This window comes from Gekko japonicus, unplaced genomic scaffold (genome assembly GCF_001447785.1).
Source record: "Gekko japonicus isolate JY-2015 unplaced genomic scaffold, Gekko_japonicus_V1.1 scaffold314, whole genome shotgun sequence".
Lineage (NCBI taxonomy): Eukaryota > Metazoa > Chordata > Lepidosauria > Squamata > Gekkonidae > Gekko > Gekko japonicus.
In genome coordinates this window covers 240241-252527 of record NW_015170284.1, presented here as the reverse complement: position 1 = coordinate 252527, position 12287 = coordinate 240241, and the positions used below count along the sequence as shown (strand labels likewise).

The 12287-nt window shown below is 42.5% G+C and overlaps 1 protein-coding gene across 1 annotated transcript in view; it reads right to left on the bottom strand.

Moving 5' to 3' along the window:
- CACNA2D2 (calcium channel, voltage-dependent, alpha 2/delta subunit 2) overlaps nucleotides 1–12287 on the bottom strand; it is an 871471-nt gene that overhangs the window by 796474 nt on the left and 62710 nt on the right. The window contains exon 2 of the mRNA XM_015417855.1: nucleotides 10208–10289. Coding sequence (XP_015273341.1) covers nucleotides 10208–10288 — 81 coding nt within the window. The 5' untranslated portion in view covers nucleotide 10289. The remainder of the gene's footprint in view (nucleotides 1–10207; nucleotides 10290–12287) is intronic.

The window sequence follows — 12287 nt, the reverse complement described above, 5'->3', positions numbered from 1 at the left end:
TTTCTCCTACGCCAGCACGTAACTCCGTGCTCGGCTACAGGCCGCAGCCCGGCCGAGTTGTTGATGGGGCGACGCCTAGCGTCTTTGCTGGATCGCTTACATCCAGACTTAAACGATCTGAGGCCCCAGCAACAGAGTGTTTCCACTAAGGTCCGCACATACGAATGTGGGGACACGGTTTTTGCAAAGAACTATGCAGGGGGACATTCGTGGCTTCCAGCCACAGTTACCGAGGTAGTGGGTTCCCGAATGTATGTTGTCCAGCTTGCAGACGGTCGCAAGTGGAGGCGACACACTGACCAGTTGAGGCAGCGGTGGGCGACTGGCCGCCCCACCTCGCAGCCAACCGAGCTACCGGACCCAGACAACCATCCCATACCTCTGCCGGAGGTGAGTACTGCCGAGCCTGCCGAGCCCAGTACTGTCCCTGAGGGAGGGCAGACCCCTACTCTTGGACCCACTGCAAGGGATGGTAGCGTTCCTGACCCACTCGAGAGTGAGTCAAGCCGAGTGCCTCCAATTCTAAGGTGCCCTGAACCTCCTACGCCACGGAGGTCTCAGAGAGTGCGCAGAGTGCCCACCTACTTAAGCGATTACGATTGTTCCTAATGTTTTTGCTTAGGGGGGAGGGATTTGTTATGTATTGACTTGAATGTAAATACTGACATGCGAATCGTCTCATTGAAACTCTATGTTAAGCTTCAGCCTGGGCTAGGATCCTAATGTAACCAATAGGAGTCCTAGCCCAGAGAGTGTCTACCAATCACGCTGTAAAGCGGGACCGCTTGTGATTGGACTTTATATCTTCAACCTCATAGGTTGTTATTTGTACAGGGGGTGTGGCTACACTAGCCGGGAATGTTTAAATACAGAGCAGCCAGTGCTTGTCCTTCGGCTCGAGTGGTTCGAATGATGGTTCTGGCTGGCGATAGTAACTAAGCTGAAGAATAAACCGCAATTCTTGCTGAATCACTCTCCGACTCTTTGTTAAGCGCACGACTTAACACACACCTTCTCCCCTCCTGAGATATTTCTCCATTTACAGAAAAACCTACCCTTTCTGTTCCTCACTCCATTGTGAGAGGAAGAAGAGGAAGAAGGAAGAGGAGGAGATTGGATTTATACCCCACCCTTAACTACCTGAAGGAGTCTCAGATTGGTTTATAATCCCTTCCCCCTTCCTCTCCCCACAAAAGACACCCTGTGAGATACGCGGGGCTGAGAGAGCTCTCTCGAGAACTGCCCTTGAGAGAACAGCTCTGAAAGAACTTATGACTGACCCACGGTCACACCAACAGCTGCATGTGGAAGAGTGGGGAATCAAACCCGGTTCTCTTAGATTAGAGCCCACGCTCCTAACCAGGGCTGTACCCAGAACTTTTTTTTATCAGGGTGCATAATTTTTTTGTTAATAGGGCACTTTAGCACAGTGGAGAGAGAAGCTTTTATATATACGGTGGATAGTGGAATAGGCCTTAAGTATTGCTATCTTTATTTAATGGTTCTTTGCACTCCCTTGTTGACAATGCTGACTCTTTATTGTTAACTTAAAATTGTAAAAAAGAGCTGTTAGAAGGGCCACTCAGAGACAAGATGCATATGCAGAACTGAAATAGCAGCAAAATGGCATGTAAATGCAAGAGTTAACAAAGAGATGTGAGGATGAAACTAGAAGCCCACTCAGATGATCAATGAAGGCAGAAAGGCCTCCTGCTCCAGGTGATTGGTAGAGATGCCTGGCAAATGGGTGGGGTGCTCATAGTCCCCACTGTGCATACGGACCTGCTCCAAACTGGCTCTCAGGTGCTTAGACTGAGTGTATAACCAAAGACGTACCAGCAAAACATGGCATCACTCCAGTATTGTGAATGTTTTCGGTCCAGAATTAAAACACACATATTGTGTAAAGTTGAGACTAAGTTTAACACATTTACAAGATAATAGGGTTCGCCCCAGCTGCTGTGATTTTTGCCCTTTGTCAGACATTTCAGACTCTATTCGCCAAGGAACACCAGCACTTCTGAGTAAATGAGACACTTCTGTTTCCCTTGTACATTTCATTTCTGCAAAATCATTTGCATCTGCTCCATGTTTTTAACATGGTTCTTGCAGTCATTAGAGACAGAGACTTGCTTTTTGAAGAAGAAAGTAGATGAGGAGTTGTCAATAAGACGCATATAGTTGAAAAATGCTCCTGTATGCTAGCACGATGTATGATTCCTAGAAGCAGGAACAACTTCTAAGTATTCAATATTCCTTATTTCTGGAAAGGACTGAAGATTTTCCCTCCATTTTTTCTCTTTTCTGACTAAGCTGCCCTAGTAATGGGTTTTCATCTATGCTGAAGAACTCGGGTTGTCCCACCCTGTCACAGTATGATATTTTGACTGTTGGCTCAGCCCAGGAACCTGAAGGAAGGATTAGGCGCCCACTTTAAATTAAACAACTTAAATGAAACTCAAGGCATTTTGAAATTTAAAAATTACAACGTATTTTATTTAACATAGAGGTGAAAGGTCAAGTGAAACCAGGGGTTGAAAATTTCTGAGGTAAAATCAGTACATATACAGACTTTAGTTTTTATGTTTCAGGCTAATGAGAGCTTCTTAAGGTAGTCACGTTGAACTTTTTGCAATGACTTAAAATCTTTATGGTGAGAGGCTTTTGTTCCGGTGTAGTCCAAACACTCCGGTAGACATTTTCATGGACTGTTTTAGTTTCCAGAAGGTTGGTACACTCTTTCCAGTACCCAAAACCCTTCTCTTGAAACATCAGTACTCATCTTGAGTTTTTAACTGACTCTTACGGTCTCTAAAGGCAGTTTCTAACCACACCAGAACAGGGATCTCTGTACTCTTCAGAGCTAACTTCCTGTTTGATTGGGTAGGGAATTTTCTTCTCTCTCTAGAAGATCTATCCCATTTCCTTGGCCCAAATGGGATTCTCCTTCTAACTACCCACTCATCCTTGCATTCTTCCCCAGTTCTCCTGTCTGTGTTAAACTGCTCTCAGTCAGGGCTGAATTCTGAAACTGTCAGTACTTGACTCTTCTCAGCTAGGGCTGAAATCAGACTGAATTCTTCTCAGCATCCAGTTCAGAAGTCTTTCTCTGTTCAGCTGATGCTAACCAATCAGATCTCTTGGAGTAGCCTGTCACTCAAGGCTCTCTGGGTCTGTGAAGAATTTTCACAGTCCTTTATCTGTTTACACAGCACTTCTAAGCGTTTAAAAGTGCAGTCCATCACAGTTAAGCATAATACAAGCAGTCAAGAGCAAATACTCAGCACCATTACCATTTCAGATGCCATATTTCTGACAAAATATTTCATGCCTCCTGCAGCAGAGCAGTTATCAGATTTTAGTCAGTAACCAAAGCACAGAACCATGTCCAAACACAGCAACCAAGAAAATTAAACAAAACTTTAAAAAAGCTAGGAAAAGAATATTATTATTAATATTATTTACTTGAGTGTTACCAGCTTATAGTTAAACCTGCATTAAACAGGAAAAGAGACATATTGAGGACAGCTCTGCCTCTCAGACTTTGTACATATGTTTGTCTGTTTGTCTTGCTATCTTTGTCTTCATCTCTCCCTTGTACATAACACTGAGAAAGAGAGAAGCCATGAGAAATAGAAACTGAATTCAAAGCAAACTTGCAGATGATGGTGTGTGACAGATCTGTAATTCTGAAGCCTTTATCTCCTTTGACATCCATGGTGCTATTTTTAATCACCAAGACAGAGGACTGAGTCACAACATTAAGAAAGGACAGTGTGAGTCCCAGAGTGCCCAAGCAGGCATCATGCTCTGACTTTGCTAAGTGTCATGTAGAAGCATAGGAAAAGAGGTTCCTATTAGGGCTTTGCTTGGGGGGTATTATTAGTATTCAGATTTCTAAAACCATTACTTCTATTTCTTTCAGCTTCTATTTGTGTTAGCAAGCCTCCAAGCTAAGCATTAGGAACAAGATCAGAGAGCAATTGTACTGCTCACCCTGTCAGACTAGTTAAAGCCAATCCCTCTTTTCAAGGCTCAACAGAGTCCTGTGCTTGGCTTATTACCAGCGTCTTACCACAGCAGCATATAGAGAGGCCTCACTATAGATTCCCATAACCTGACCTATGTCTGAGAGGTATGTGTATCTCCAAGATTTGAACTGGTCTTAGAAAAGTCTAGCTAGAGCAGGGGAAGGAGCTCCAATCTTTCTAAGTTTAATACTCTAGCAGAAATGTTCAGTTATGGAAATACCACCAAAGAAAATTGCTTTAAAGAAGATCACTACATAGGAGGACCCTGAAGGACTTGCAGTCTGTCCTAATCCACCATTCAGCTTGGAGGCTCCTACCTTCCATCCACCCATGGTTGTCATTTGGAGGGCAGCATACAAGTTTTGGAATCCCAAAAGAATACATATGAATATTACTAAAATAGCATAATTGTGAAAAATTATATATGGAGATGTTAAGACAACTTCAATTTTTGTAAACACTACCTTTGTCATGGTTGGGAAGAATTGCCCCAATAATAATGAACTGTTTTCCTAGAATAATACTTTCTCTACCATTTACCCTATGAGTTCGTAAATTAATATTATGTTAACAAATAAACTGCCAATGATATCAGTAAATTCATCTTATAAAAACAGGCATGATAGAAGACTGGAGTAAACCAGATAAACCAGTCAAGGCAGAACAACAATAGTTGATTTTTTTAATCAGATGTTATATGGTTCCAAAGTGTTATACCCAAAATGATATAACAGGAAAGTGAACATTGACCATCTATAAATAGTGCATTATCAATATAGAGATCCTGTTCACACTAGGGGTTTCGGGCCGGGAGTGGGACGGATCGGGGGCGGAGCAAATGGGCGCGATCCTACGGCAACATCTGGGAAGCGTTGCCTGCCTGTCCCCGATCTGTCCTTTCCGCCCGAAAACCCGCACTACAAAGAACCACCTACCTGGGTGGTTCTTCTGCTTGAAGCGCCGCAAGCCGGGCTGTCGGATCGCCAGCGCGTCTTTGCGCCGGCTCATCCCCGGCTCCTAGCCAAACTGCGCATGCTCCGACATGCACAGTTCGGCAGGCTCCCCGTCTGAACTGTGTTTTCTCCCCGGCATCTGATCGTGCTGGGGAGAAAAGGCGCCGCGGCCCAGGGGATTGTGGGATCCCGCCGCGGCGTTTCAACTTTGGCGCCGCGCTTTGAGCGACTTATCCCCTGCCGTGTGGCAGGGGCCAGAATAGGTTTAAGAAGCAGTTTAGTCCTGATTCTTCCACTTTAACATATGTATATTATTACAAATATTTGAAAATACTAGAGATTGGTATGAACATAATTTCCTATTTCAGTATCTCAAATTGAGGGATACAGTAATTTCTTTGATAAGGAAAAACTGTCCATTTATTTTTTTTAAAAAACACACCCAGATTTTAACTATTAATAATGCTATACAGATTAAACAGTTTAAGGCAAATTTTATAATTAATAAAATGAAATAAATCTGAACATAACTTTAGAGACAAATATTGAATCAGCCACTCAAACAAGTGAATGATTATAGGGTTGGGTATAGGACTGAGACTGTGTAGTGTAGTGGTTAAGGGCAGTGGACTCTAATCTTGAGAACTAGGTTTGATTCCCCACTTCTCCACATGAAGCCTGCTGGATGACCTTTGGCTAGCCGGCAGAGTTCTCTCAGAACTCTCTCAGCCCCACCTACCTTACAAGGTGACTGTTGTGGAGAGAGAAAGGGAAGGTGATTTTAAGCTGCTTTGAGACTCCTTAGGATAGAGAAAAGCAGGGTATAAAAACAACTCTTCCTCCTCCTCTCTGGAAACATATGACTATGGCTGCATCCAGGTAGCCAGTTTAACTACACTTAAATAAAAATGTATGGGAATCTGGTTTCTGCTAGGCTTACACACATGCCCAGTTCTTTCTTCTTTCCCCACTGGAGCACAATGAAAAAAATAATGGTATTAGAATAGCTGGTTATTGATGATGCAAGGATGCATGCACACCCCTTAATCTGAGTTTCTTTCCCCACCATAACCCTTAACCAGGGTTTAACCCTAGCCCAAGAATCCTAGTCACTGGATCAAAAACAGATCCTACTAAACTATGCAATAATTTTCAAACGTCATAGATAACTGGATTTAGTTTTAGAACACCACTCCATCATGTTCCATGTGACAAGGAAGGGTAGACTGAGTATCTTTTCCCTGTTTTTCCCTAAATTCATGTTCAGATATGAAAACTAACTTTAAAAATATATTCAATAGTTGAAAAGAATATATAAACTTTTACAATGCTGAATACTGATGTTGTGATATACCAAAGATTTTTTCATATTTTTTGGTCTTGTCCTGAACTTTTGTCTTTTTGGAAGCGGGTTCTGAGTACAACAAGAGAAATTACTGAGTATGTTTCCATGTTTCTAAAACTGTCATTAAAGGAAGTATTTGTATTGATATTTAAAGGAAGTAATTGTACTGATATTGAAAGGAAGTACACATACAGGATAATTGATAATATGTTTGACTACAGCACAAATTTACAGATGGTTGTATCCCACAGAGGATTTATGGTGATGGGCAGGGGTCATTTCGTAGAAAAAGAGGTGCATGAGCTCATTAGCATAATTCATTTGCATAACTTATTTGCATATGCCACACCCCCTGACATCACCGGAAGTGAGTCAGAAGGCAACACCCACCACTCAGGCTCCATCCCAAAAATCTCCAGGTATTTCCCAACTCAGAGCTGCCGAGCCTACCTGATGGCACACATGGGGGAAAAAACCCACCCTTGAAATATTAATGGGAATGGAGCACACTGTATGTTTTTTTAAAAGTATTCCTCTAGCACTGGATTATATAAACACGTCTTGGAGCACACTGTTGCCCAAGATCTGCATGGTAAACACTTAACTTCTCTCTCTCTCTGTGTATGTGCCTCCAGAATTACAAGAACATGCTACACCAATCCGTGCAGAGTACTCTCCCTGTTGGTCCCTATATATTTATTTCATTGTTCTAGCGTCTTATAAATGCAATCACTACCTCTCTCTCTTCCTTGTTGCTTGCAAAGTCCCGTGATCAGTGTGATTGTTTGTTCTCTTTTGTTTTTGTGTGTGTTGCAAAAAAGAACAAATGCATGAATATTTTTATGTTTATATAATCAATAACCCACTTTCTCCCCCTCCCTCCCCAGTCCTTCCCCATGTTAAAATATTAGCACTAGGTAGCTAACGTACCCAATTAAGTTCCTGAGGGTGCGAGGGGGGGGAATATGGAAGTAAGGAAATGTAATGTCTAATAAAACCAAATCTGCTAAAGAGAATTAAAAAGAAGAACAGCGCCTCTGACTCAATGCAGGAAATGTTCTTTATATTAGACATACAAACAGGTCCTGTCAGATGAGCAGCTCAGCCAGCACACCATGCAGCCAAGCAAAAATGGAACGACTGGGTGAAGCCGGGGATGGGGTTGGCAGGCCTCCTGCGGGGTGCCAGAGCTCTGCACGGCCGGGAGATCCCGAGGATGGGGCGGACAGGCCTCCCGCAGGGCGCCAGAGTTCCGCACAGCCAGGAGATCCCGAGGATGGGGTGGGCAGGCCTCCTGTGGGGCGCCGGAGCTCCATGCGGCCGGGAGACGCTGGGGATGGGGCGGGTAGGCTGGGGATGGGGCAGGTAGGGCACCATGGCTTTGCACAGCCAGGAGAAGCTGGGGACAGGTCGGGCAGGCCTCCCACGGCTCTGCACGGCTAAAAGATGCTGGGGATGGGGTGGGCAGGCCTCCCGCAGGGCACCATGTTTCTGCGTGGTCAGGAGAAGCCGGGGATGGTGCGGGCAGGCCTCCCACGGGGTGCCACGGCTCTGTGAAGCTGGGAGATGCTGAGGATGAGGAGGGCAGGCCTCCTGCGGGGCACCACACCTCCGCATGGCCAGGGAAAGCCAGGGCCAGGGCCATGAAGGTGACTTACCTTCCTTCTTCTGCCTCCTCATGGCTGCTGGGAGCAGGGGGTGGGACTTGGTCATGTGCCTGCCCCCCGGGCTCATCACTCCCAGAGTGCTGCTCCTGTGCTCTTCAGACCCAACCAACTGCTGGGGAGAGATTTTTGTCTATTCCCACTTCCACTGCAGACCAGCAACTCTACCTCTATGCCGTTCCTTGGGTCAGTTAAACCCTGTCACCCACAAGAAACATTTCAAGAATTTTGGACCATATAGAGAGGGCAAAGTAAAGGAAGTCACATTTCACTCATGGAAACCTTTCAGTCAATAGAAATTTTTCTGTGAAATTCAAGCCAAAATCTGAGAATCTATCCAAGTTTTGTAAAATAGCTTTCAAAAAGTAGCATATTTATACCATGTAGCATCTTTAACCAAGTTAACATTCTACATGACTGACAGAAAAATGTCAAAAGATACTTTAATTTATTGTTGGAATTTAAAATTAACGGATAATATTCAACCAGATGTATTATTCTCTTTGATTTGACGTAATCGGTGTGAATTATGTTTAATATATAATAAAAGGTTGTTTAAAAATTCATGTGAACTAAGGAATCCCTCCCCACAGTGACCTATCTCAGAATTTTACAAATTAGCAATTATGTGCGTGCCCTCCAATATGGATATATAAAATAAAATATTTTAAAATCAGGCATGTTAATAACAACCCTTACTTTTTGAAGCTACACAATTGCAAGAATTTTTAGAACAGCATTTCATGTTTATGTTTACATTTTTTAAAAAAAAGTATGTTGTATTTTTTGCAAAGATAAGGATTTAAGAAATATTTGATGCCTACAAGACCTGAAAGTAGTGAGAGAAGAAGTGTTGTGACTGAAAAAAGCTTTTGTCTTAACCTGAAATGCTTGAAACAAAAGAAATTTAAGCTGGAAAATTCTGATGTATTTTGAAAGACCCATAGAGCATGATAAACTTGACAATCAATGACAATTTTAATGCTGAATACAAACAATAAAGAACTGCATATGTCATGTAAGGGATTCACCAACTAAACCCTAAAGTAATTCAAGCAATTTAGAATTTTCATCAACTACTCATTATGCTTCAATCAGTGTAGAAATCTGGTGGCCTTATTACACTTTGCAAAGCCCTCATGTCCCCAGAATGGCTGCTCTCGTCCTTTCCACCTGACATCCTCTGGAACTTCTACAATCAACATTAAATTCCAAGGCTTGTGAGGGCCAGAATCAGATAGGGATGATGACACCTAGGCAAAGAGATTTTAACAGTGCAATGCTAAATTCATTATGCCCTTCTAAATTCTTGCAGTATTTTCAGTCCTGAAATGGCACCAGGGAGCAGCTATTTGCCCCACTGGGGAAACCTACGTGTACTGATGGCTACATGTAAGTTTCTCCAAGCCATTTTAGGCCAGAAAACCAGGTGAAGGAAAAGCTTAAGCCTCCTTTTCCACATGCCACAGTCTCAATCTGAATTGGGCCCCCGCACATGGGTGATTTAAATTCCAAGTACGGAACTCCTAGAGCATGACTGTTCAACAGGACTAGGGTGGACATGAGGGGGACATGAGGAATTTGTATCTTGTCGTTAGGCCCTTGAACTTCCAAATTAACATACTGGGATCAGTCTGCATCCAGCTAAGTGCCAGATGTTATGGGTACATACAGTTATAAAGTAAAAGCACAGCCAAAGTAGGGGGGGAAAGCTCACCAAGTCTCTTAAGGTTAAATATTAAGTATAATAACACATATTGCCTGAGTTTACTTCAATATCAAAACCAGCCTCAACAAAGGAATGCTTTATACAAGGTACGGAGACAAGGCACCAAAAGCTGGGGATTCCATAATGATTGGCAGTCCCTGAAACTGCTTCTTTTACTTGCCTTAAACTTACTGTGTGAGTGGGACATAAATAGCATAATGGCCAAGTAGGTGTTCTCCAACAGTCTTGGTGACCATGACAGAAGGTGATGATCTACCAGATAGGTATGACACAAACCTCTTAATTGCATTAAAGATAAAATACAAGCTGATAGCTATAGGAAAACAAATCCAGAATTATCACTAGGCTGTGAACCTGTACAATCAAAAAGAGCCAGGCATCCACAATACTAAGTGCTCTCTACTTCCATTGATGTAGACAGCTTTACCAAGAAGTACTGTCTCTTAACGAAGAAATATAGAAGGCAAGAAAGTGACAACACTTACCCCTTTCAGCTGTTGAACTCCCCCAAATATCCTCATCACTCCATCAATCTCTTGCTCCAGCCTTCTGGCCCAATACTGCATCCTGCAAGAGAGGGAGTGGAGGGCACAATTGAATGAAATAAGGAAATGCATGAGAAGTGGTTACAAATCAATACTCAGAGCTTAACTTACACACCCTCCTTCTGATGCTCCAGCTGAGAGCAGAATACTAAGCATGCCTGACTTCTAACAGATAGTGCTATGATGATAAGCTTATCGGATGACCAACTTCTTATATTTAAAATTTACACACAAGAAAAATTGAAGTCCAAATAGAAACTGCAAAGTGTTTCTCCTGCACTAAGAAAACTTATAGAACTGGGGGACTGGGAGGGACTCTAAAATTTCCTCAACTAACTCCTGCTACCTGACCCTCCTAATATACATAACACATTCAGATTGCAGATTGATATTTTAAAAGAGACCACAAGAAAGCTTGATGATGAAGGCAGAGGCAGTTTAATAAAATAAGTTCACAGCATTTCAAGCCAAAATCACTTTGATACCAGACCTGACCAACTGAGAGTTGTCTAATTATTTTTGTACATCTGCAAAATTTGACTAATATAGCTACATTTAAATGTAAACAGCATATATTTCAGATACATCCCCTGCAGAGCAAATAATGCAACAACATTATAACAACTTGTTACCATGATTAACTAGTTCCTCTAAGGTCCCAGCTTTCATACTGCCCATTATTTGGTACTTCAAAGATTTTCTTTAAAAATGTGAGTTGCAAGAACTGTCATTTTTTAGGTTTGTTCTCTCTTCAGGGTATTGTAAATTTTCTTCTGGGTATCTTAAATTTCCATCACTGAGTGGGGAACAGATTCATTTAATCTCTTCAGCGTTATCTGTGTAAATGTAAACATGCTAAGTGGGCATACTGCCATTGAATACACTGCAGCTGCTGAAGTAGAACTGTTGAAAGATACTGTAGGATAAATAGATTTTTTCATATATATGAATATATTTATGAAAAAAGACTTCAGCAACAATAATACTATGGGGGGATGCTATTGTCATGAAAACTGAGGTATTAACAAAAATGTTAGAGGGTATAAGGATGAAAGCTTCCCCATATCAGGAGTATACAGGAACATGTGCACATATACACACAAATACTAGTCATATTACTCTGAACTGAGGAAGACAAAAAAAAAGGGATCCTCTGGGCAAGAACTTCAGAAGCTAAATACTACTGAATCTTAGAACTGAAACTAGTTTGGTCACCCCAGTGCATGACCTTTGCTGGAAAAGGGACACAAGAATTATGATTCCGGTGATACCCTGGGAGCTCTCAGAGATTTTTAATATTGTTGGTCATGACATTCTTCTGGACCAGCTGACTGAAGAGCCAGTCTATTCTAGATGGGGGGGTCACATGTTCCCTAAAGGAACAGAGGAGCATTTGAGAGTCTGAAGATGGTATTTGAGAGTCTGAAGATGGAAGTGCAGATTTCTTCTACAATATATAACACCATTCACTAGCTTTGGTTGATGTGCCAACAACAGCTCTTTTTGAAAAGCAAGATTTGACCACAGCTATCCATGTTCTCATCACATCCTCACCTAAAGCCCCACTTACATCACATGGTATTAATCTAACTGCAAAGGGCTCTAAGTGGGGCTGCCTTTGAAAACTGCCAAAAATCTTTAGTTAATTCAAACTGCAACAGCCAGATTGCTGACTGGCATTAATTACAGAGGTTATACTACGTTAGTCTTACATCAACAGCACTGGATGCCTAAGGGTCATTTCATAGAAAAAGAGCTGCAGGAGCTCATTAGCATACGGTATGCTAATGAGCTACTAGGCTATTAGCATATGCCATGCCCCCTGACATCACCGGAAGTGATGTCAGAAGGGGAAGCAAAAAGGGGGGAAGGCATCTTCAAAAGCCTCCCCTTCTCTTCTCCAGCTTCTCCAGCGGGCCACAGAAGGAGGAAAGAGGGAAGGAAAGAGAGAGAGTAGAGAGAAGGAAGGAAGGAAGGAAGGAAGGAAGGAAGGAAGGAAGGAAGGAAGGAAGGAAGGAAG